Raw genomic sequence first — 26,391 nt, 5'->3', positions numbered from 1 at the left:
AAACGTCAGGAGAGAATACTTCTGGAACATGGCCACACAGCCCGAAAGACATACAACAACCCATCTTTACATTGGTGGCAGCGGTTATATATATAATTTAATAAAAACAATCCATCTCCACACCATTATATAAGGCAACTGAATCCCAAAGATGATGGCCATCCCATTTTGCTCCCACCCAGCTCCTTCCCCAGCTACTCACGTACTTTTGCTCCTCAGCCTGATTTTTCTGCAGCAAGAACGTCTCCGCTGTCAGGAGTGCTTTGCTGTTGGTGGTGGGCCTGCCCCCCGCAGAAGCAGCAAGTCCTGGCGGAGGCGTCCCCTCTCTTTGCTCTGGAAGGAGACAAAATTCGGTATTAGGGCGGAATAGGCCAGAAAAGTCACCCGAGGACAAGCCATCAGTCCGAGAGGTGGCATCCTGCCTTTCCCAGTGATAAATCACACTTCAGAGTCATGCCAAGGCATGGTGTTCAAAGAACAGACAAAGGGGCAACTTTCTGGACAGGTTATCTTAGGTTAAAGCCTGCCTCATTGTAATCCCAAATGGAGCAAATCCATTGAATCAGCTATGGCTAAATGGTGTACCAAGACATAGGTTTTATTTATCGTGTCAGACATGAACTGAGGATACAGTTATAATGCATTTAAAAACACAAACAAAGTTCAAAACCTGGCACTATACTAGATTTCTTTTGACCACTTGGAGTGCCTCTGGTGTCACTGTGAGAAAGTCCTCCATTGTGCATGTGGCAGAATGGTCCAGGGTAATTCCCAGGTATTTTGTTGTGCTGCAATGCTCCAGTGGGGTCCCTTCCCAGGTCATCCTCAGAGCTCGAGATGCTTGTCTGTTCTTAAGATGGAAAGCACACATCGGTGTTTTAGATGGATTAGGAATCAGCTCTTTTTCCTTGTAATAGGCAGTAAGAGCACCTAAAGCTTCAGAGAGCTTCTGTTCAAACATTTCAAACTTCCCTGCTTGAGCGGTGATGGCAGGATCGTCAGCATGGATGAAACTCTCTGTCTCTTCTGGCCGTGGCTGGTCATTTATGTAAATGGTGAACATTGATGGGGTAAGCACGCTCCCCTGAGGCAGGCCATTTTTGTATTTTCGCCAACTGCTTCTCTTGACCATGGAACTCAACAAAAAAGCTCCTGTTTAGTAGCAGATTTCCTATGAAGCGGTAAATCTCACAGACTCAAGAGGGATTACCATATCATCACACGTGTTCATTTTCCACATCTGAATATGGTCCTATCCTCCTACATTCTCAAATCTTTGAACTCACCCCATCAAGGTGGGCAACTAGACCAAGGCACAAGGAAGGGTGTCTGGTACCTTTGGAGCACAGGAGCTCAGCGTTGTTCTTCCATGGCCGGTTCAGCTCCTTCAAAGGTGGGTTCTCTGGACCAAGGCAATGGAGCTGCTGGCGCCGGTCTTCGAGGCTTCGTGTGGTCTCCAGGGTGGGGGAAGGATCTAGATGAGGAAGAGGGCAAAGGCAGAAGGGTCAGCACTCCATTTCATGTTCTTGGCAGCAAAGTAGTATCTGACAATGGCAAATTTCTCTCCCTCCTCCCCTTTTTGTCATTTTTATTGCAAGGAGGTTTCCGGGCAGCTGGTATGCAATACAGGAGCTGTTTCAAAGAATCTCACCCGCAGATACACAACGACGGCACTGGGAAAATGTCGAGGCAGGGGACAAAAAAGTACCTACGCTCTTGGCATGACTAAAACCATTGGTTTACCTGTTTGTTTGTTTTTAAAGGCTCTGCCAAGGTTTGCCCTGAGGACTTTGAAAGCAGCTAGACGCCACAACACTTGACACAAGATGATGATATTTCTACATTCAGGAAATGTTTTCCTGTGAAGCCCTAGAATGTATCTTGAGGATGCAATGTCTATTCACCCAAGGTCTTAGCCGGGCTTCACTGTCACTCCATGCAAACAAACAGCACTAATTTTTCAAACATCTCCCAGAAGTATGAAGAGTTTGTGAACGTGGCTAGGGGACAGGGGTTCCACATATTTGCAACCATTTTGAAAATTGGACAAATCATTTGATTGCATGTATGAATGTATTTGTCACATTGCTATTGCCACACAATAAATACCGTATATACTCGAGTATAAGCCGACCCGAATATAAGCCGAGGCACTTAATTTTACCACAAAAAACTGGGATAACTTATTGACTCGAGTACAAGCCGAGGGTGGGAAATGCAGCAGCTATGGGTAAATTTCAAAATAAAAATAGATACCAATAAAATTTCATTAATCGAGGCATCAGTAGGTTAAATGTTTTTGAATACTTACCGTATTTCAAAGAAAAACAATAAACTAGCTCTATAAGTGGAAAAGAGGGGCAACAAAAACAATATGGTATCAACAATAACCTAATAATAATAATAATAATAATAATAATAATAATAATAATAATAATAATAAAAACTTCATTTGGATCCCACCCTATCTCCCCATGGGGACTCAGGCTGGCTTCCAACATAGTAACAGGCAAACATTCAACCAAAATATCACAATGTATTGAAAACATTGACTACAAAAATGCGTTGGATAATCCAGAACGTTGGATACGAGAGTGTTGGATAAGTGAGACTCTACTGTATATAGATACACATATAAAGGTACAAAGAGATGGCAAAAGCTTACAAGGGGTTAATGCCTATATATCTGTAGGAGAGTTTAATAAATATTTCAGGGGAAAATGCTTTCATAAGATTAATGAATATATATTTTTCTTCTTCCTGACTTGCAAGGGTGTCTCTCTTTTCAAAACATTCCCTTGATTAAGAGCGAGGGAGGCTTTGCAAAAGAAAACACACTGATAAGGGAGGAGAAGAGAGAAATAGATCGCATATTGCAAGCAATAGCCTTCAGGGAGGCTTTGCAAAAGAAAACACACTGATAAGGGAGGAGAAGAGAGAAATAGATCGCATATTGCAAGCAATAGCCTTCAGGGAGGCTTTGCAAAAGAAAACACACTGATAAGGGAGGAGAAGAGGGAAATAGATCACATATTGCAAGCAATAGCCTGCAGGGAGGCTTTGCAAAAGAAAACACACTGATAGGGAGGAGAAGAGAGAAATAGATTACATATTGCAAGCAATAGCCTGCAGGGAGGCTTTGCAAAAGAAAACACACTGATAGGGAGGAGAAGAGAGAAATAGATCACATATTGCAAGCAATAGCCTGCAGGGAGGCTTTGCAAAAGAAAACACATTGATAAGGGAGGAGAAGAGAGAAATAGATCACATATTGCAAGCAATAGCCTGCAGGGAGGCTTTGCAAAAGAAAACACACTGATAAGGGAGGAGAAGAGGGAAATAGATCACATATTGCAACGTATCTCTTGCCCGGTCATAAGCCGAGGGAGGCCTTTTCAGCTCATAAATAAGGGCTGAAAAACTCGGCTTATCTTCGAGTATCCAACTTTCGTGGTGTCCTTCCTCGCCCTCTCCACAGAAAAGGGGCCTCCTGCTTTTGACTCTGGATTAAGAGGAATATTTTTACATCTTTTACATCTTTGCCCCTTCAGGACCACAACACAACACAAGTCTTGTACACCTCGCAGTCATGGACACAACAGATGGGACTCCGCAACTTACAACACCAAAGGCAACGTATAGCGAGGGTTCAGCTCAGGATGGACAGAGTAGACTCGGAGGCTGATGTCCATCCTGCCCAACATCTCGTTCAGTAAGGAACGAGCTGCTCCGCCAGGACCGCAGTGGTGGAAAAGAGCAAGCGGCGCAAAATAAGCTCCTTCCATCTCGGGCTTAGAGGATGTCCCGCCCCGTCCCTGGTGCTGCCGCGAGCCTGCTGGAGTTACTATCCAACGGCACGTTCTGCCGATAATGCCTGTTTGCTTAGGCCGCGAGAAGAGAAAAGCGAGTTCTGCCGAGGGAAGCAGGTGCATTCCAAGCAGGGCCCGTCCCCCTCCATCATCCACCCGCCATCATTAGCCAGCCTCGGCTCGGCAGGGGGGCTCCATTATGCCTCCCAGGACCAATGTAATTATACATTGACATAATTAACCCAGCAAGCCCATTAGGAAGGCCGGCGAAAAAATTCATCCATAATTATTTGTTGTGTGCATGCTAATGAGTCCATCTGCACTGCCATTGTACGACACGAACAAATTAATTTACAAGTCGGGCTCTTTTTTAATAAGTTCACGAAAACGGCTCTGATTGTAACTCGGACGATGTTTTCTCATCTGTCACACTGACCCATCCCCATTGTTTTTTTTTTTTGTCTTGAGGGGTGGAGCCCAAAGAGAATGAAATCGTCTAGGGTCAAGAAACGGGCAAAGAGAGCAGCGGCTGGTTGGTGCAAGGCTCTGTTGTTCAAACTTTAGACCAAACCAGCAACAGTTACAGATGGCAGAAATCAAAGGAAGCCTCTTATATGTCTGTCAATATGGTGGCATGGAGGCGGTGATGCACTCTTCCTCTCTCTCTGGGCTGTCCCACAGCAAAGGGTGCGGACCTTGAAAAACTATAACATCCATGACTTCCAGGACCTACTTATTTAAAGTAAGGTCCAGCTGCATTCATTTCACAGTGGAGATGCGCCCAGAGAAGGTTCATGGACCTTGGGAAACTGCAATTCCCAAGACCATCTCATGGAGACATGCATTTAAAGTAAGGTCCAACTGCACTCATTCCACAGTGTAGATGCACCCAGAGAAGGGTATGCACCTTGGGAAACTATGACTCCCGGGACTGAACAGCATGGAGACATTTATCAGAACAAATGCAATTAAGGCCAAGATCGAAAAATCAGCTGATGACCCAAAATGCAGACCGTGCAAGGAAACTGACGAAACCATTGATCATATCCTCAGTTGCTGTAAGAAAATCGCACAGACAGACTACAAACAGAGGCACAACTATGTGGCCCAAATAATTCATTGGAACTTATGCCTCAAGTACCACCTCCCAGCAGGAAAGAACTGGTGGGATCACAAACCTGCAAAAGTATTGGAAAATGAGCACGCAAAGATACTGTGGGACTTCCGAATCCAGACTGACAAAGTTCTGGAACATAGCACACCAGACATCACAGTTGTGGAAAAGAAAAAGGTTTGGATCATTGATGTCGCCATCCCAGGTGACAGTCGCATTGACGAAAAACAACAGGAAAAACTCAGCCACTATCAGGACCTCAAGACTGAACTTCAAAGACTCTGGCAGAAACCAGTGCAGGTGGTTCCGGTGGTGATGGGCACACTGGGTGCCGTGCCAAAAGAACTCAGCCGGCATTTGGAAACAATAGACATTGACAAAATTACGATCTGCCAACTGCAAAAGGCCACCCTGCTGGGATCTGCGCGCATCATCTGAAAATACATCACACAGTCCTAGAAACTTGGGAAGTGTTTGACTTGTGATTTTGTGATATGAAATCCAGCATATCTATCTTGTTTTCTGTGTCATAATAAAATAATAATAATAATAATAATAATAATAATAATAATAATAATAGGTAAAGGTAAAGGCTTCCCTGATGTTAAGTCCAGTTGTGTCCGACTCTGGGGGTTGGTGCTCATCTCCATTTCTAAGCCGAAGAGCCGGCATTGTCCGTAGACACCTCCAAGGTCATGTGGCCATTGGCAAGACTGCATGGAACGCCGTTAGCTTCCTGCCGGAGTGGTACCTATTGATCTACTCATATTTGCATGTTTTCGAACTGCTAGGTTGGCAGAAGCTGGAGCTAACAGCAGGTGCTCACTCTGCTCCCCGGATTCGAACCTGCAACCTTTCGATCTGCAAGTTCAGCAGCTCAGCGCTTTAACACACTGTGCCACCAGGGGCTCCTAATAATAATAATAACAATAACAACAACAGCATTTACAATGGCTCTCTACTGTATTTATTCTCCAATGCAGATTCACCCAGAGAAGGGTATGGACCTTGGGAAACTATAACTCCCAGGAAGTGTTGGAGGGGCTTTATAGATAGCATGGGCTGTAAAACAGACAAACAAGCAGTCCTCAGAGCAAACCTCACTTTCCCTAGAAGCCAAAAGGACCAAACTGAAGTCATCATACTTTGACCGTATCAAGAAAGAACATGACCGCTGGAAGAGACAATAATATTTGGAGAAGCCATAAGAAAAACGGAAGACCCCCTTGACAAGTGGGTTGAGTCAACAAAGGAACCAAGGCGACACTTTTCTTGGATGTCTGGATAACTGCAAGGAGATGCCAAAGAGCATACACAGAGTGCGGTTCTGTCAAGGCAAGCTGATAAGCAAACATCACAGGCCAACCATTCCTCTGGCCAAGCGGAGCTCTTTGCTTCCAGCTACTCACAGGGCCTCTCTTTTCACAACCAGCCTGGCTTCCTCTCCTGGGTTGACCTCCTTCCGCGAGAAGCATTCTCACAGTCAGGCTGATCCTGGGGCAAAGCCTGCTGGCAAAGCCTGGAAACAACGAATTATTAACATGCACTCATTGCAGTAAATGAGATGCTCAGGACCTGCGTGATTTATTTTTATAAAGCGTTAAGAAAATAAGCCTTTCGAAGAAGACAGTTGTGCTCTCGAAAACCACAACAGAGTTTCTCCATACCTCACAACCTCTGAGGATGCCTGCCATAGATGTGGGTGAAACGTCAGGAGAGAATACTTCTGGAACATGGCCAAACACACAACAACTCTGTTTTAACCACCTGCTTGTGTTAAGAGCTATCAAAACCTTTGCAATATTATGTGTCCATCCTGCCAAAGTTGCCAAGTTGATCTTAGGGGATGCCTATCAAGGCCCCTGGTGGCACAGTGTGTTAAAGCGCTGAGCTGCTGAACTTGTGGACTAAAAAGTCCCAGGTTCAAATCCCGGGAGCGGAATGAGCACCCACTGTTAGCCCCAGCTCCTGCCAACCTAGCAGTTCGAAAACATGCCAATGTGAGTAGATCAATAGGTACCGCTCCAGCGGGAAGGTAACGGCACTCCATGCAGTCATGACCTTGGAGGTGTCTATGGACAACGCCGGCTCTTGGGCTTAGAAATGGAGATGAGCACCAACCTCCAGAGTGCGAGTAGATCAATAGGTACTGCTACGGCGAGAAGGTAACAGCGCTCCATGCAGTCATGCCATTGGCCACCATGATCTTGAAGGTGTCTACGGACAATGCCGGCTCTTCAGCTTAGAAATGGCGATGAGAACCAACCCCCAGAGTGTGAGTAGTTCAATAGGTACTGCTACGGTGGGAAGGTAACAGCGCTCCATGCAGTCATGCCAATGGCCACATGACCTTGGAGGTGTCTACGGACAACGCCGGCTCTTGGGCTTAGAAGTGGAGATGAGCACCAATCCCCAGAGTCGGTCACAACTAGACTTAATGTCAGGGGAAACCTTTACCTTTACTATCAAGACTTAGGGACTTCAAGTCCCCAGGAAACTGAATCCCAAACTCAATTCTAGATTTGTAAAAGCCTTTCGTTCACAAGAAAGTGAGCTAAAGTGTGTGAGAGAGGGTGAGGGTGACTGTATTTTGGGTGCGGGGAGGCTGTTGTACCTAAAACGCAAGGAAGAAATCAGCTGTCATCGCCCCGCAAGTCAAAACGGAGGCTGAAATCAAACCCTTCTCAACAACAATGTCATTAATTGTGCTGTTAATACCCTGTTGCTGCTTCCCCCGCCCCAAAATACAGAGGCGGGCAGGGCTGGCTTCTCTGTGCCACATCTGTGTGAACAATATCCGAAAGATTGACGACGTTTCTTCTCGTAATTACAGGCCCACAAGCCCCGGCTCTCCCTTGATCAAAATACTTGCTGAGGCATCACACTTTCCCTCCGCTATTTCTCCGCTGGAGGTTTGCGTTGACAGAAGCCATTCAGAAAAGGAGAAGAAAGAAGTCTGGAAAAGTGTTGAATCAGGCGCTTCGGCTCGGCTTCGGAAGCCTCCGACAAAGAATGCGCTTGTCTACACATACACCTGTATTTATAGGTGTAGAGCCTTCCTTGTCAGGGAAAGGGATGTCCAGGAAGAACACCTCCCAACAAAAGATTCCCCCAGGCAGGAAGAAGTCAGGCTGCCAGGCCATTCAGTGCTAATCAAGCTGGCCAATGGCAACATTCCCACTTGCCTCCAACAGACAAGAGTTCTTTCTCCCACCCTGGACAATATTCCACAGGTAGATAAACCCCAGAGCCTCGGTGGCACAGTGTGTTAACTTGCAGACCGAAAGGTCTCAGGTTCAAACCCGGGGAGCGGAGTGAGCACCCACAGTTAGCCCCAGCTCCTGCCAACCTAGCATTTTGAAAACATGCAAATGTTACCCAGTCTACTTTTACAACCTCTCCGTTTTGATCCATGTATTTATTAGTTCTTGTCATTTGTTTTTATTGGCTAATGTTTACATTTTTATAATTGTGCATGTTTTTTGTCTATTGTTGTGTTTTATATTGCTATTGTTTTTATTCAGGCTTGGCCCCATGTCAGCCGCCCTGAGTCCCCTTTGGGGAGATAGAGGCAGGGTATAAAAATAAAGTTATTATTATTATTATAAATATGAGTAGATCAATAGGTACTGCTCCGGCGGGAAGGTAACGGCGTTCCATGCAGTCATGCCGGCCACATGACCTTGGAGGTGTCTACAGACAACGCCGGCTCTTCATCTTAGAAATGGAAATGAGCACCAACCCCCAGAGTCGGACACAACTGGACTTAACGTCAGGGGAAAACCTTTACCTTTACTAGATAAACCCCACTTGCCTAGTTTCCAACAGACCTCACAACCTCCGAGGATGCCTGCCACAGATGTGGGTGAAACGTCGGGAAATAATGCTTCTGGAACACGGTCAGACAGCCCGGAGAACTCTCAGCAACTCAAACACATTTCTGTTATTCCAAAATGTCTGGGAAATGAACACAGAAATGCTGGACCACTCCAACAACTATCATGTCAGACTACACAGAGAAGCCGTTGAAATTCACAAGCATGTGGACAACTTCAACAGAAAGGAGGAAACCATGAACATGAACAAAATCGGGCTACCAGTATTAAAAAACTCAAAAATCAGAACAGTAGATGGGAAGCAACACTCTGAGGGCAGAGGAGCTCCAGGAACGGCTAATGACTCTGAACAAAGGATGCCCTCCAGGCAAGAGACAAACCTTTCCAATGCTAATTAAGGTGATTAACTGCAACATTCATGCTGACTTCCAACTGACAAAGAACTCTTCTCACACCCTGGACTCTCCACAGATATATATTAACCTTCCTTGCCGAGTTTCTCCATGCCTCACAACCTCTGAGGATGCCTGCCATAGATGTGGGCGAAACGTCAGGAGAGAATACTTCTAGAACAGGGCCAGACAGCCTGGAAAACATACAACAACCCTGCAGTGGAGATATTGACATTGCTTAAGTCAGGGGTCCCCAAACTTTTTAAACAGGGGGCCAGTTCACAATCCTTCGGACCATTGGAGGGCCGGACTATAGTTGGCCACCGAGCAATAATACTAATTATTATTATTAATAATAATAACAGCAATAATAATAAAAAGAGGGTTGGAAGAGACCCTTTGGGCCATTGAGTCCAATTCCCCTCTGCCTTTGTGCACCGAAAGCACAAGCAAAGCACCCCTGACAGATGCCCACCCAGCCTCAATGTTAATAATAATAATAATAATAATAATAATAATAATAATAATAATAATAATAAAGAAGGTTGAAAGAGATCCTTTGGGCCATTGAGTCCAACCCCCTTCTGCCTCTGTGGACCAAAAGCACAAGCAAAGCACCCCTGACAGATGGCCACCCGGCCTTAATGTTATTATTATTATTATTAATTGATCATATCCTCAGTAAGAAAATCGCACAGACAGACTACAAACAGAGGCACAGCTATGTGGCCCAAATGATTCATTGGAACTTATGCCTCAAGTACCACCTCACAGCAGAAAAGAACTGGTGGGATCACAAACCTGCAAAAGTATTGGAAAATGAGCACGCAAAGAGACTGTGGGACTTCCGAATCCAGACTGACAAAGTTCTGGAACACAACACACCAGACATCACAGTTGTGGAAAAGAAAAAGGTTTGGATCATTGATGTTGCCATCCCAGGTGACAGTCGCATTGACGAAAAACAACAGGAAAAACTCAGCTGCTATCAGGACGTCAAGATTGAACTGCAAAGACTCTGGCAGAAACCAGTGCAGGTGGTCCCGGTGGTGATCGGCACACTGGGTGCCGTGCCAAAAGATCTCAGCCGGTATTTGGAAACAATAGACATTGACAAAATCACGATCTGCCAACTGCAAAAGGCCACCCTGCTGGGATCTGCACGCATCATCCGAAAATACATCACACAGTCCTAGACACTTGGGAAGTGTGTGACTTGTGATTTTGTGATACGAAATCCAGCATGTCTATTTTGTTTGCTGTGTCATACAATAATAATAATGGTTGTAAGAGAAGAAGAGAACCCTTGGGTCATTTAGCCCAACCCCCCTCAGCCTGTGTGCCGTGGGGGCCGGATAAATGGCTTCAGTGGGCCGCATCCGGCCCCCGGGCCTTAGATTGGGGACCTCTGGCTTAAGTCATCTGCACTAATAGTTGAAAAATATTTTGATCAGCATAACAACACCGAAGCAGCACAGACACACCATTCAACTCCCCTTTTTCCTCTGAGGTGGACTCAAGCATCACTCACCTGTTTGTGAGGTCAAGTCCGCAGCCATGAGAACTAGGAAGCTGTATTCCCTTTGGATCCTGAATCCCAACAATCTGGGCTGGCAAGTGGCTGAGAAGCGTTGTACGGCCCCCGTCCATTCGCCAAATCCACCCAGGTACCGCTCACAGTGAGAAATACATGGGACCCGACCAGTTTCCCCATCCACCTCTGAGCCGATGGCTTCCGAATCCCATTGTCTGCCCCTTTGCTGTGCCGGGAGTTCAGTCATCTTAGTTAACTCGCCGTCAAAGAGACAAGCGCGGATCACGGCAGCGTTATTACAAGGCGCGAGCAAATGTATTCCTTTTTTATTGTCAAGACAGATTTGGCTCAGGCACTGAAATCCGGCAATAGCAAAAGATGTTTCCACTTGTCGGTTGCGCTCGCACTTCAAAAAGGAACACGGGGGACGGCGGCTCACCGCCAGGCCTCCCTGCAGCGCCGGTTGCCGACCAATGCGAGGGAGCCCAGAAGAGCGGAGGAACTGCCGCGACTCGGTGCGGAAATCAATTCATCCACACCGCCTTTCCGTACAGAGATTCAGAACCCAGGCATGAAGCATATCAGATTACAAACAGGGCTGAAAGCTTGAGCTCAAACGGGACCCCTTTTCCAAGAACTCCACTAAGTGTCTATCGAAACAACGGAGAAAAGACATTCCCACCCCTTACACCAGTGGTTCTCAAACTTATTTGGCCTGCGCCTCCTTTCCAGAAAAAATATGACTCAGCGCCCCCTGGAAAGGGGTGGGCGTGGCTTAGAGGGGTGGGCGTGGCTCCTGCTCAAGCGGGCGGAGCTGAGCCTCTCCCCTAGTCCAAGATGCAGGGCTGGGAGGGGAGGTGGGCGGGGCCACAAATGGGCGGCCAGGACTGGGATGTGCGGAGTTACGAGCTCTGAGATAGGGCTGAGCTTCTATCCCTGCCCTGCGGCGCCTGCCAGGGCACAGGGGGCGGGGCTAGAGAAGGGGCGGGGCCTCTTCCCAAGTGCCTGACAGGGCTGAACCTCTATACCCCGCCCCGTGTTCTAGCAAGCGCCTCAGGGGAGGTATATAGAGGCTCAGTCCTGTCTCGTAGTCTTGGGAAGAGGCCCCAGCCCCACCCTTTAGTCCTAAAAGTCCTCTCAGGAGAGGTATAGAGGCTCAGCCCTGTCTCAGGCTCTTGGAAGGAGGCCCTGCCCCCTTCCCTAGCTCCGCCCTCTGTGTCCCAACAAGAGCCTCAGGAGAGGTATAGAGGCTCAGCCCTGTCTCAGGCTCTTGGAAGGAGGCCCTGCCCCCTTCCCTAGCTCTGCCCTCTGTGTCCTAACAGGTACCTCAGGAGAGGTATAGACTCTCAGCCCTATCTCGGGGTCTTGGGAAGAAGCCACGCCCACTCCTCTAGCTCCACCCCCTGTGTCCTAATAGTCGTCTCAGGGGCTCAGCACTGTCTCTGGCACTTGGAAAGAGGCCCCGCCCCTCCCCTGGCCCCGCCCCGTGTCCTAATAGGTGCCATCACCGCCCCCCTGGATCACTCCAGCGCCCACTGGGGGGCAGTAGCACCCACTTTGGGAATCACTGACTTACACATACAATTCGGAATGCCTCATCCAAACCAGGGCCTCCAATGGTCTGAGGGACCGTGAACTGGCCTCCTGTTTAAAAAGTTTGGGGACCCCTGGTTTAGGGCTTTATAGGTAATAACCTGCACTTTGAATTGGGACCTGGAGGACATCAGGATGAAAGCAGAGTGTCTTGGTTCATGTGGAACACTCTGGAACAGGCATTCTTTCTCTCAAGGACCTCCCAAGGCAAAGCTTGATGGAAGATTGCAACTAAATGCCAAGAGGAAAGATTTCACCCTTTGAGCAGCCATTCGGCCACAGCTGCAGAGGCCTTCCATACCTGGCACTTCAATTAATTGCTTGTAAACGTTCAGGAACGCGGCCTCGGCTTCTTTGCTTCTTTTGCTCAGCGCAACCACCTGCAGGGAAACAGAAGCACAAAAGGACAATGCAGGCACGGTCGAGGAAAAGATGCTCCCTTAAGTAAAAGCCACAGCGAGGACGTCACTGATCGAGGAATACAAGAGAGAGGTTATCCCAGGGCAGGTCTACATGCACCGCTTCCCCGGAGGACAGGTGACAGGGCAGCACCACGTGGGAGGAACACCAAATCAGCACCAAGCAAGAAAAGAAAGGACATTCACCCCCACTGAGCACATCCAAACTGAACTTGACTGCTCTGGCTCCATAGTACAGAATCTCTTCCCCTCACCAAGGCACACATTTGGGGCCACTTGCCATGCTGTGCCCAGTGCTGTGTTCAAGTTCGGCCCATTGCCTCGGGCAAAATCTTCAATGCTCCGGTAATGTCACACCATCATCAATCTTTGATACACTCTGAGTAAATGAAATTTATAATTTAATGCCAGGGTTTAAATAAGAAATCAAATGGTGCCTTTTTGTTTCAATGCTCAGGCGGAGGTCCTAAGGAAGCAGATGCTAACATTTTGTGCTTTACCATCTGAAAAACAGAAACATTGCCCCTTCTTCAGCCACTTTATGGAATGATCTGCCAGAAGAGGTGCAGATCACTACAAACAAACTGAGTAGGAGATAGTGCTTTTCTGAAACTGAAGTTGGTTGCAGAAGTAAACATAGAGGATGGACTAAATTTCAGAACAAGGAATGGAACGAGAGCTCTCAACTCTCCTTGCCAATTGAAAACATCTTGCTGGCACTTAACTTTTGCAAAACAGTTTCACCACCCACCTATCCACCTCCTCATAAGAGCAGAATGGTATCAATGCAACGGTAATGTTGGCACGGTTCACTTATGAGTGATTTCCTCAAATGAAAACTCACTGGTCAAGACTAGGCTCGCACTATAGCACAATCAGCACTGCGAACATAAAACTTGAAGCTGAGCCAACAATACAAATATTCAAAACATTGCCGCTTACCAGATGAAGGGTTAACTGAAACTGGAGTAAACCTGGGAACCAGTAGTAAACGGCTTATGTAAACAGCTTACTTCAGCTCACAGCCAGTCACTTTAAAATAACATCTATCTGACCGGGCTTCCTGGCTGGGAACTGTAAATGACTGCAACATTTGGTACAAACTGAAGCTACAGCCAATTGACTGCATTTACATCCTGAGGAGTCCTATAGAACTACTCCAAGACTACAGAGACTTTGATTTGTTTTGACTCCAAGCCAGGTTTGAGCCAATTGATTTGTACACTGATATATTTAGTTTTACAGTATATTACATGCCATTTTGAAGAGACTGAATGTACACATATTGTGTCGCTAACAAACTTTAGTTGGAGTCTTGTTGATATATGTCTGATATATGTTTTATACTGAAAACTGCTCTGTGTAGCAATTAAATCTGGATGATTGCAGTCTAAAAATCTTTATACTCTGTAAGTTAACGACTGTGTGCCACTACAGCTGACAGAATTGGATCATCAGTTGTATTATTATTTGTATTATTGTTAACATTATTATGTCTATGATGCTCTAATATACATATTGTGTTCTATGTTTTGAACCTTTACTGTGGTGCATATTTTTCAAATATTGTACCAAATCTTCTTCCCAGAAAACCATGATGCACAGCAAGGAGCAAGGAAAAGACACATTTCTGCGTTTCACAAATAAACTCTGGTGTTTATACACAAAGCAAGCTGTCTAATTTCCACCGCAATGAGTACGAAAATGACTCGAGAGAAGCAAGGCAAAGGAAGTGAAGAAAAAGAAGAGGAATGAAGTCCAAGCCGGTGCGGCTCCTAAAATCAGATTAATTATAGCCAACTTCTACGCTGCCTATGTTGTTGACCAGTCACCAGAGGCTGATGGTTTAACTGATAATTTAGAGAGGATTGTGAGCTTTCCTGTGGATGATTCAGAGAGGATTGTGAGCTCTCCTGTGGCACAAAGTGATGGGCCCTCAAGTCTGGGAAATGGTGGTTCTCTCTGTGAGAAAACCGTCTCGGAAAGTGCAGGGCCTGAAGGGCAGTCAGAAGTAGCAACAGCAGATAAGGAATCGAGAGAAGAGCTGAGTGATAAGGAGGCTTCCCCTGGGAACCCACCTGCAGCTATGGAGACCAACAAAATCTTAGTTTATAAATCAGAGCCGAAAATAGATTGTGTCATTCAGAGAGATTACATGAGAAAATTGTGAAAGAAATTCACGGGAAACAAAATGCTTTCATGGGTGTCTATTAAGCAAGTTGTTTACCTTAATGTCAGTTCAGGCAACGCTGCGTTAGAGTGAGATGCTAAGCCTGAGTTCTCTTGTTCCTGGTTCAAGTCAAGCTTTGATTTTGGATTTAATATATCCGGGAAGTTTTCTATGTTCCTGTTCATGTACTACTGTTCACATCTTACCAGTTATATCTTCCTGATTATGGACTTAGGCTGTATCTATGATTCCTAGCTGTTCCTGGACTTTGTCACCTTTGGAATTTTATGAGACATCTGGATTATTGTTTGGTTCTCACCTTTTGCTAAACCTTTTTGGATTATATATCTTCGTTTCTTATTCCTTATTTCATATGCTTTTTATATGCTTATACTCCTGGATTCTTGTATGGTGCAGTGGTCATAGGTGCTTCCAGGCCTGGAGTGCAACACCCTAACCCACAGCACCCACCTTCCTCAATACTATAGACATCTTCAAAAGGGCACCTTTTGCCAGACTGGCTGTGGACAATGGATGCTGTAACCCAACACAGCTGAAAGGCATCAGGTTGGGGATCGAGATAGGAAAGCTGGGGTTCGGGGAAGGACAGAAAAGAGGTGAATGAAACCATAGCCTCCTTCCCTCCCAAAGCCATTTTCACCCTGGAAAAGCTGAAAAATGGATTATAGGGATTTCTTGTCAAAGAATAAAACACTTAAGAAAAGGTCTTATATCTGCTCCCCCAGATGCCAAAAGGAGAAACCAACCAATGAACCAAAATAAAGGCTTATTTGGTTCGTTGCAAGACCCAGGTCTATTTCGAAAGCATCTAGAACTTCAAGGAAGACTGGAGTAGTGCCTTGTTCTTAGCAGAATCTTTCCTGCCCACAAGAGAAAGGGAAAGATGAATTGTCTTTTTGCTTGCTGCTCAAAAAAGCTTGCAAGCTTTCCACACAAGACTGCATTGAAATTGCTTGTCATTCAGAGCCAGTCATTTGTAATTCACCAGCCACCTGAGCAAACCACTCACTGCTCTGGGCACTGGAGCACAAAGATCACTTCTTTGCCCCCCTCCGCCATCCCAATTCCTTTTACTCTATTGTTCACGTTGCATAAGCCCCGGTCTTTTTTTAGCATCCCAGTACACAGATCTAGTTTTCCCAACTTCTCTGTTGTGTCCAGAGGGAATTGAAACCTTGCAAGGAAGGCCTGCCATTGTCAGTTTCCACACAAACCAAATTTCATCCTTGGGGTGTTTGATAAAAGCCGCCAATTCCAGTTCAGCTGGGCTTATACAATAAAACGGCCGGGACTATGTGCATAGAGGCACTTGGGCACGACATTTCTTAGAATGACTTTGGTAGGGACTTGTCTGGCAAATTCTTTGCCTTCCCATTTTCAGAGCTGTTTTTAAAATGTCCCTTTTCCTTTCTCCTCCTCCAACTTCCCCCCTCAGTACAGATCTTACTTCAATTGCTGGAAACAGAGTTCAAAGGGCCGGGCTTTAGCACAGCAGGTTAACCACCAGCTGCAATAAATCTTGCCAATCAGAAGGTTGGCAGTTCGAAGCCCAGGTTGGGGGTGAGCACCCAACCATCAACTCAGCTTTTTTTGTGTGTGTGTCAGGATCAACTTGAGAAGCTGCAAGTCGCTTCTGGTGTGAGAGAATTGGCCGTCTGAAAGGACATGGCCCAAGGGACGCCCGGATGTTTTTGATGTTTTTACCATCCTTGTGGGAGGCTTCTCTCATGTCCCCGCATGGAGCTGGAGCTGATAGAGGGAGCTCATCTGCGCTCTCCCCGGGTTGGATTTGAACCTGGCAGCTTTCAAGTCAGCAACCCAATCTTCAAGTCACAAGGCTTTAACCCACTACGCCACCGGGGGCTCCTTCAACTCAGCTCACTGCACACCTGGCAGATCGAAAACAACTGTGGGTAGAAAACTAGGTACCGCGTAAGAGGGGAGGTATTTTAATAGCACCATAAGGAAAATACCAGGAAAATGCCAGCAAACAAAAAAGGAGGAAGTCTGTGAACAGGGCTCTTCAACATACTGTGTTTCCCCGAAAATAAGACAGTGTCTTATATTAATTTTTGCTCCCAAAGATGCTCTAGATCTTATTTTCAGGGGATGTCTTATTTTTCCATGAAGAAGAATTCACATTTATTGTTGAACAAAAAAACAAACATATATTATATACTGTACAGTAGTTGTCATCACAAACCAGCATAACCAGACAAACTGAATCCTACCAAGAATTTCTTGTTCCTACCATTATTTCCATGTACAACACTCTATGGTACGTACATTTACCGATCCTTCCAAACAAAAACTTTGCTAGGTCTTACTTTCAGGGGAGGCCTTATATTTAGCAATTCAGCAAAACCTTTACTACGTCTTATTTTCTGGGGATGTCTTATTTTAGGGGAAACAGGGTAGATGGAGCGACAGCACCACACAGTGGCTGGAATCAAGCACAACCTCCAGGACGCCAAAGATGGGAAATGCCTATATACCTCTATCTGTACTGTCTGTGTATAATGGCATTGAATGTTTGCCGTATATGTCTTCTGCGATCTGCCTGAGTCCCCTTCGAGGTGCGAAGGGCGGAATATAAGTGCTGTAAATAAATAAATAAAGTGAAAGTCTCCTTGTTGGAAATTGAATTACGCCAGAGCATGTATTGAGAGGAAGCTGGGGTTTCTCTTGTTCATATTCGGCTCCCACTTTAGATGTATTCTCCCTGTGAGTTTTCTTTCTTCTCCTGCATTCCGGTTTGGCTTTTCGACTGTAGAAAGCGGAGCTCCTTCTCTGGGAAGCCACGCAAGCTCCGGCTGCTTCCGAAGTTTGCACACTTGCCTGCCCCAAAGCTCCTCTCCGCCGTGGGTTTCCACTCCAGTCACCAAGACGTAAACGAGACATTTTCTGCAACATGACCTGATGGATTGTAGGCTGGTATTTTACCCTGCGCTTCCCTCCGCTTACCTTACCAAACGGAAAGAGAAAGCTAAATGTCACAGTATGAGTGTAATCTGGCATGCAAAGACCACTCAACCAAAATCTTGCTTCTTTGCCTTTGTCCAATCCTGGCCTTTCTAGCTTTTTCATGAGGAGGAAGTCAAGTCTGGTCGCCGCAGTGTCTTCTGAGTATGGGTCACAAGGACTCAAGGCACCTCTGAGCTCTCAACACAGAGGTCTGGGCCAGGCTTTAGCACAGCAGGTTAAACCACCAGCTGCAGTAAATCTTATCAATCGAAAAGTTGATCGTTCGAAGCCTGGGTCAGGGTGAGCTCCAGGCCTTTAGCCCAGCTTCTGTCTACCTAGCAGTTCAAAAGCAAAATGTGAGTAGTGCAGGTGGTCCCGGTGGTGATCGGCACATTGGGTGCTGAATCCAGACTGACAAAGTTCTGGAACACAACACACCAGACATCACAGTTGTGGAAAAGAAAAAGGTTTGGATCATTGATGTCGCCATCCCAGGTGACAGTCGCATTGACGAAAAACAACAGGAAAAACTCAGCCGCTATCAGGACCTCAAGATTGAACTTCAACGACTCTGGCAGAAACCAGTGCAGGTGGTGATCGGCACATTGGGTGCCGTGCCAAAAGATCTCAGCCGGGATTTGGAAACCATAGACATTGACAAAATTACGATCTACCAACTGCAAAAGGCCACCCTACTGGGATCTGCTGCATCATCCGAAAATACACCACACAGTCCTAGACACGGGAAGTGTTCGACTTGTGATTTTGTGATATGAAATTTGAGCATATCTATCTTGTTTGCTGTGTCATAATAAAATAATAATAATAATAATAATAATAATAATCTATGTAATAATAACCTAAAAATAATAATGATCCAGCATATCTATCTTGCTTGCTGTGTAATAAAATAATAATAATAACAAAAACAACAACAACTTTATTTGTATTCCACCCTATATCTCAAAGGGAACTCAGGATGGATATATCCCTGGTTATCTGCTTATCCCATATTAGATAATCTGCTCAAAAGCGGAGAAGTATTTTAAGGCAGCTCCTTCCGACAGTAAGAGTTGTAATTCCAGTTACTCTGTCCTCTGCCACACATTATGTGTGATAGGTCTAGGGCTCCATGTTGGACCATACTAGGCACCTCCCTCTCTGTGGGTCCAGAGTCCCCATATACACACTTTTGTGGTACGCCGTGCCATTGACTTTGGGGTGTTGTCCCTTCCCGACGCCATGCCCACGGACTCAAGGTGAGAGAAAACACAACCGCGCTCGGCAACGACGGGAGATTGATGAATTACATTTCTACTCGGGGTCCTTTCCATGGCTGGTGACTTTCCAGCAAAGCAATTATCACCACAGAATGCATAATAGCCTAATTAATTACCACTGTCATGCTGGCCTCTATGCTATGATTATACCTTATCAAGCTCACTTTTTTTCCGGAGCAAAAATATTATTGCAATTGACAGGTTAAAAAAAGGTTGCTGTCCCCTCTCTCAATTGTATCTCTTGGTCCATATTCTGCCCCTCAAAGCAAAGGAGGGTTGAACGTACACAGATTTTACAACAACCATCGCTCTCAGTTGATATGGGCGTTGGCAGCAAAATATCCCTGAAAGATAGGGAAGGTTAGCTTCTGAAGATGTGGAGGGAAGCAACAAGATGTATGTCAATAAACAAAAATGATAATGTGAAGATATGACTCATGACAAAGGATAAGGTTTCCATCTTAGCTTCATGTTGACTCCAACTTATGGCAACTCCATCTGATGGTTTATTCAGGTGTTTTTCCTGAGTTTACGCTATAAATTTCTTCTTTATTTGTCTCCCAGGTGCAAAAACATTCCTATACTTTGGATGTCATCTTGATGAGGACAACAAAGCAGAGGTCTTCTCATGTGCTTGTTCTCACACCTTTCTCATGTAATCTTCCCGAACTGGACTTCTACTCTGTTCAAACAATGAACTTTATTTTTGTGTTGTCAAAGGCTTTCATGGCCAGAATCACTGGACTGCTGTGAGTTTTCTGAGCTGTCTGGCCATGTTCCAGAAGCATTCTCTCCTGACGTTTCGCCCACATCTATGGCAGGTATCCGCAGAGGTTGTGAGGTCTGTTGGAAACTAGGCAAGTGGAGCAGCCCATTCCCTTAACAACAAGCTTAAAGCTAGAGGCTATCCAGCTAAGATACTGAAACAGGCTTTTCAGAAGTCCCAACAGATTGATAGGAGTACCTTATTGGAATACAGACCCAAACAGCAACAAAACAGGATTATCTGTCCACTAACACTTACTTCACAGACCTCACATATCCGCAGAATTATCAATAAGCATTGGCATCTCGCACAGGAGATCCCAGGGTGCAAAGATGCAGCTATTATAGCACACAAAAGATCTAAAAATTTTAAAGATATTCTCATTCATTCTGATTTCAAAACATCTAATTTAAAACCCAGGAATATTATCACAGGGAATTTTAAGTGTGGACATTGTGACGTTTGTGGTCTCACGTACAATATTAAGCAATTCCAACATCCATCACTGCACATCAAGATCAATTTGAAAAACTACATGACTTGTTTATCAGAAAACGTAATCTATGTAATTCAATGCCCTTGTGATTTATTATATATAGGTATGACCACCAGACCCCTGAAAATCAGAATACAAGAGCATCGATCAAAAATTAAAAGAGAAAGTTTAGACTCCACCCTATACACTCATTTCCAACAGAAATCTCACCCATATAATAGTTTTAAAATTCTTGCTCTAAAGTGAGGTTTATATACCTGTGGAATAATTTCCAGGATGGGAGAAAGAACTCTTGTCTGTTGGAGGCAAGCTTTTGATGGGTGAAAAACTTGGGGCTATGTTCTGTTCTTATTGTTATTTTAAAGCCAATTGTATACTATTGTTTTAATCTATTTCTGTAAACCGCTCCGAGCCAAATTGGGAGTAGCGGTATACAAGTCCAATAAATAAATATAAATAAAATGTTGCAATTGGCCACCTTGATTAGCATTGAGTAGCCTTGCAGCTTCAAAGCCCGGCTGCTTCCTGCCTTGGTGGTCCCTATGTAGACTTGTTCACACCTGCATGGTATATGGTAGACACCTGCAGAGGTGAGCAGATCCCTCTTGTCCTTTGCTGAATGGAGCATTTGTTGGAATTTCTTAGTGGATCTGTAGATAGTTTGTAGGTTGTGGTCTTCATCAGCTTCCCCTTGCGGTCAGTGGTTCTCTTGATGTCTGGTAAGAACACTTTTCCTCTGGGTGGGTCTTTGTCTTGACTCTCGTGGCTTGTTCTTGGCCTTGCAGATCTTCTGATCTCTGTTGTGGAGTATCAACTGGCCGGCGAACCTCACCTCTTCCAAGGTGAACTGAACCACCCAAATTGGGCTCTACAGGCCAATGGACCACCAAATGCGGCATTTCCCAGACACGAATCAAGGAACACGAAAGGCACGGCAGACTAAGTTGACCAGAGAAGTCAACCATAGCAGAGCACTCGATGAACCAACCTGGACACAGAATATTATTGGAGAACACAGAAATGCTGGACCACTCCAACAACCACCATGTCAGACAACACAGAAAAGCCATTGAAATCCACAAGCATGTAGACCATTTCAACAAAAAGGGGGGAAAATGGAAATGAATTCTAAATCAGGACAGTAAATAAAGAACAACACTCAAAAACGGGGGAATTCCAGACAAGAAACAATCAGGGCCAACTAACAACTCCCAACAAAAGATTCCTCCAGGGAGGAAGAAGCCAGGCTTTGAAATTGAAAGGCTATTCAATGGCAACATTCCCACTTGCCTCCAACAGACAAGAGTTCTTTCTCCCACCCTGGACATTATTCCACAGATATATAAATCCCATTTGCCTAGTTTCCAACAGACCTCACAACCTCTGAGCATGCCTGCCACAGCTGTGGGCGAAACGTCAGGAGGGAATGCTTCTGGAACATGGGCACACTGCCCAGAAAACACACAGCAACCCAACTTTAAGGTTGTATGAATTGAATCAATATTATTTTCTCCACCATGTTATTCCTAATGAGAAGCATAACAAAGACTGGCTGCTTAACTGAACGGGAAAGCAAAGAATCGGGGAGGGAAAAGGCTTTAAATAATTGACTTTGCCAAGACGATGATGCTGAATGAAAGAAAATTGCTGCTGGCCCTTAATTTTGTCATAATACTTCCTGACAGGCACAATGAAACGCTGGCAAAGTTCCTGATATTCAAATCCAAAGGACGTTAATCTCATTTGAACTTTCTCAAGGAGTCCTTTGCCGTTCTTGCTGCCCCTCGGCGGGAATCCCAGCCAGGTTCAAAGAACAAAGGCACGCCATCGGGCTTCTCATAAACCCAGAGAAATACTCAAGACCGGGGTACCTACCAAGCATAAAACCTCACATTGGGCAGAGAGAAAGAACTGGCTGTAACTCAAGGAATACATGTTCAATTGCATATAGTCCTGCTCCTGTGCCAAGGAAAGAGGTTCTGTTTCTCTGGGTTTTGTAAAAGCCAACCCAATCCTCTCTGCACAGGGCACATATCCACCGACACCAGGGCCAAATGTCTCCAGAGTCGGACATCATTAGGCCACTGAGAGGTCCAGGAAAAAACCAACATGGACACACTCCCCCTGTCCAGTTCCCTGCGTGTTTTGACCTCTTTTCCTCCATATCAGATTTCCCTTTTGCCCTGGTAAGGAAATAATAATAATAATAATAATAATAATAATAATAATAATGAAACTCCTCAAAGCACAGCAGACAAAAAACCAGTACAAGAAATCCGCACTACAAACTAGAGCTGACAGCTGGCACAACAAAACACTGCATGGAAAGTTCCTTGACAAAACTTAAGGAAAAGCTGATAAGGAGAAGACCTGGCTCTGGCTCACAAATGGGACACTGAAGAAGGAGACAGAAGGCCTGATCCTTGCAGCCCACAAAGGCAATTAAGGCCAAGATCGAAAAATCAGCTGATGAACCAAAATGTGCAAGGAAGCTGATGAAACCATTGATCATATCCTCAGCTGCTGTAAGAAAATCGCACAGATAGACTACAAACAGAGGCACAACTATGTGCCCCAAATGATTCATTGGAACTTATGCCTCAAGTACTACCTCCCAGGAGTAAAGAACTAGTGGGATCACAAACCTGCAAAAGTACTGGAAAATGAGCACGCAAAGATACTGTGGGACTTTCGAATCTAGACTGACAAAGTTCTGGAACACAACACACCAGACATCACAGCTGTGGAAAGGAAAAAGGTTTGGATCATTGATGTCGCCATCCCAGGTGACAGTCGCATTGACGAAAAACAACAGGAAAAACTCAGCCGCTATCAGGACCTCAAGATTGAACTATAAAGACTCTGGCAGAAACCAGTGCAGGTGGTCCCGGTGGTGATGGGCACATTGGGTGCTGTGCCAAAAGATCTCAGCCGGCATTTGGAAACAACAGACATTGACAAAATTACGATCTGCCAACTGCAAAAGGCCACCCTACTGGGATCTGTACGCATCATCCGAAAATACATCACACAGTCCTAGATACTTGGGAAGTGTTCGACTTGTGATTTTGTGATACGAAATCCAGCATATCTATCTTGTTTGCTGTGTCATAATAATAATAATAATGGGATCTGCACGCATCATCCGAAAATACATCAGAGTCCTAGACACTTGGGAAGTGTTCGACTTGTGATTTTGTGATATGAAATCCAGCATGTCTATCTTGTTTGCTGTGTCATAATAAAATAATACATCACCCAGTCCTAGACACTTGGGAAGTGTTCGACTTGTGATTTTGTGATATGAAATCCAGCATATCTATTTTGTTTGCTGTGTCATACAATAATAATAATAATAATAATGAAAAAGCTAAAGGAAACTTCAAGAGGATAGAAAATAGAAACTGTTGTCTGAGCCCCATGAAATTTGGCAAATGAGGCAGGGCGATTGGACAAAAAACGCTCCATCTGAAGGTACCTTTACAAGCCTGGAATACAAATGACAGCTCTCACTGGCCGGAGATGGAAAACAATGGAGCAAAGAAGATGGAAAGCAGCCATTTGGAGCCATTTTAATCTGGGAAGAGAAAACCAAACTTGAGTCCTGAACTTCAAGAACTTCTGAAGATAGATGGCATGAAGCAGGCTTGGAAGCCCACCAGAAGATGCTGCTTTGTTTGTCCATGGTTGTGACACTGCTAAAGATGACCGCCATTGGGTCAGAGCTCACATGGAAATAATCTTGTATCCAGTTCTAGGTTTACATGAACAGAATGTCTTGGACCTGATTCTGTTCTCTCTATTTGCCCCTTGTTCCTTCTGAGTTTCCTGAACTGCTTTGGGGAACACATTGGGTTGAGTATTACGGAAAGAGTCTCTCCATCTTTGTCCGGCACTCCTTCTTTGGAACTCTTTCCACCATCAATATTTCACCTTTGTTTTAATGTACTCAAACTTTTAATTTAGATGTTTTCATCCATCCCACAGAAGAAGGAGGAGGGGAAAAAAAAGGAGGAGGAGGAGGAGGGGGGGGGGGAAGTTTCAAATAATGACTGTAATAAATGAAGGTAATTAATTGTAGTTTGTTCCTTAACTGTCTAGTCAGCTTAATTTTACCTTTTCATCTAATAATGAGAAAATAATTTTTGTGCTCCGAGGGTTAATGATATGTAACTGCAAGAGCTGCTAATTGCATGTTGCAAACTATTCATCAGAATCCCCATCTGTGCTACTTGATTATGTTTGCTAAATTATTGCTTTGAATTATCTTTCATAAAGCAACTTTTGTAATTAGCGGGGCTCTGGCTTTGCTCTTCCCTCCGTTTGCAAGGAGACTCAGAAACTTTGGCCACTTCGAGCCGTCGCCGCACCACGTCCGTCCGTCGCGGGCGGCCTTTTGTCTCTGCCTTGATGGGAAAAAAATGAAAGCTAGGTTTTTAATTTCTTTAATCCAGTTAAGAAAAGAAAAGCCATTCCCATCTCTACTTTCTCTTTCCCTCTTGTCCACTATTTCTGCAGTGGAGGCAGTCTCCCTTTCTCCCTGGACAGTTGGGGTGTTGGTAAACATGGCCCTTTGTGGAAAGTAGATGGAGGAAGCAAAAGAATGGTATAATAATAATAATAATAATAATAATAATAATAATAATAATAATAATAATAATAATAATAATATCATCTGCCTAGAAGATCAGGGGGCAGAGGACTCTTACAAGTCAAACAAGCAGTCAAAGAAGAACATGCCCTGGCAGAATATGTCAAGCAAAGTGAAGAACCTGCTTTGATTGAAGTCAAAAATCAGAAACTCCTCAAAGCACAGCAGACAAAAATTCAGTACAAGAAAACCGCACTACAAACTAGAGCTGACAGCTGGCACAACAAAAGCAAGCCATCAGAACAAAGGCAATTAAGGCCAAGATCGGAAAATCAGCTGATGACCCAAAATGCAGACCGTGCAAGGAAACCGACGAAACCATGGATCATATCCTCAGCTGCTGTAAGAAAATTGCACAGACAGACTACAAACAGAGGCACAACTATGTGGCCCAAATGAACTTATGCCTCAAGTACCACCTGCCAGTAGCAAAGAACTGGTGGGATCATAAACCTGCAAAAGTATTGGAAAATGAGCACACCAAGATACTGTGGGACTTCCGAATCCAGACTGACAAAGTTCTGGAACACAACACACCAGACCTCACAGTTGTGGAAAAGAAAAAGGGTTGGATCATTGATGTCGCCATCCCAGGTGACAGTCGCATTGACGAAAAACAACAGGAAAAAGCCGCTCTCAGGACCTCAAGATTGAACTTCAAAGACTCTGGCAGAAACCAGTACAGGTGGTCCCGGTGGTGATGGGCACATTGGGTGCCGTGCCAAAAGATCTCAACCAGCATTTGGAAACAACAGACATTGACAAAATTACGATCTGCCAACTGCAAAAGGCCACCCTGCTGGGATCTGCACGCATCATCTGAAAATACATCACACAGTCCTAGACACTTGGGAAGTGTTCGACTTGTGATTTTGTGATACGAAATCCAGCATATCTATCTTGTTTGCTGTGTCATAATAAAATAATAATAATAATAATAAAAATCCAGCATATCTATCTTGTTTGCTGTGTCATAATAATAATAATAATAATAATAATAATAATAATAATAATAATAATAAGGGTTGTAAGAGAAGAAGAGACCCCTTGGGTCATTTAGTCCAACCCCCTTCTGCCCCTGTGTCGTGGGGGCCGGATAAATAGCTTCGATGGGCCGCATCCGGCCCCCGGGCCTTAGTTTGGGGACCCCTGGTCTACATTGTTCAATGATAATGGGAATAGTGCAAGGAGGCCAAATTAATAACAACATGCCTGCCATGTTGAGACCCATATCTTAAGAGCAATGCCAGGAGCCAGGCTGGCAGGGAGGATACAAAGCAGATGCTCAGTGCTTGTCTCGTACAGCCATTCACCTATTCATTCACATACTTGAGAGTCTCTCGCAT

The 26,391-nt window shown here is 44.9% G+C and overlaps 1 protein-coding gene across 4 annotated transcripts in view; it reads right to left on the bottom strand.

Moving 5' to 3' along the window:
• Positions 1-26,391, bottom strand: part of cux2 (cut like homeobox 2) — a 150,490-nt gene that overhangs the window by 30,628 nt on the left and 93,471 nt on the right. For 3 of the 4 annotated variants that reach the window (XM_008119875.3, XM_062958703.1, XM_062958702.1), the window contains exons 4-6: positions 12,580-12,658; positions 1,337-1,474; positions 207-333 (exon numbers count right to left, since the gene is read on the bottom strand). In XM_008119875.3, coding sequence (XP_008118082.2) covers positions 207-333; positions 1,337-1,474; positions 12,580-12,658 — 344 coding nt within the window. The remainder of the gene's footprint in view (positions 1-206; positions 334-1,336; positions 1,475-12,579; positions 12,659-26,391) is intronic. The other variant, XM_008119877.3, reaches the window with a different exon arrangement.

Source organism: Anolis carolinensis, chromosome X, assembly GCF_035594765.1.
Source record: "Anolis carolinensis isolate JA03-04 chromosome X, rAnoCar3.1.pri, whole genome shotgun sequence".
Classification (NCBI taxonomy): domain Eukaryota; kingdom Metazoa; phylum Chordata; class Lepidosauria; order Squamata; family Dactyloidae; genus Anolis; species Anolis carolinensis.
The sequence above is the reverse complement of the archived record's forward strand: the minus strand, read 5'-3'. Positions and strand labels throughout refer to the sequence as shown.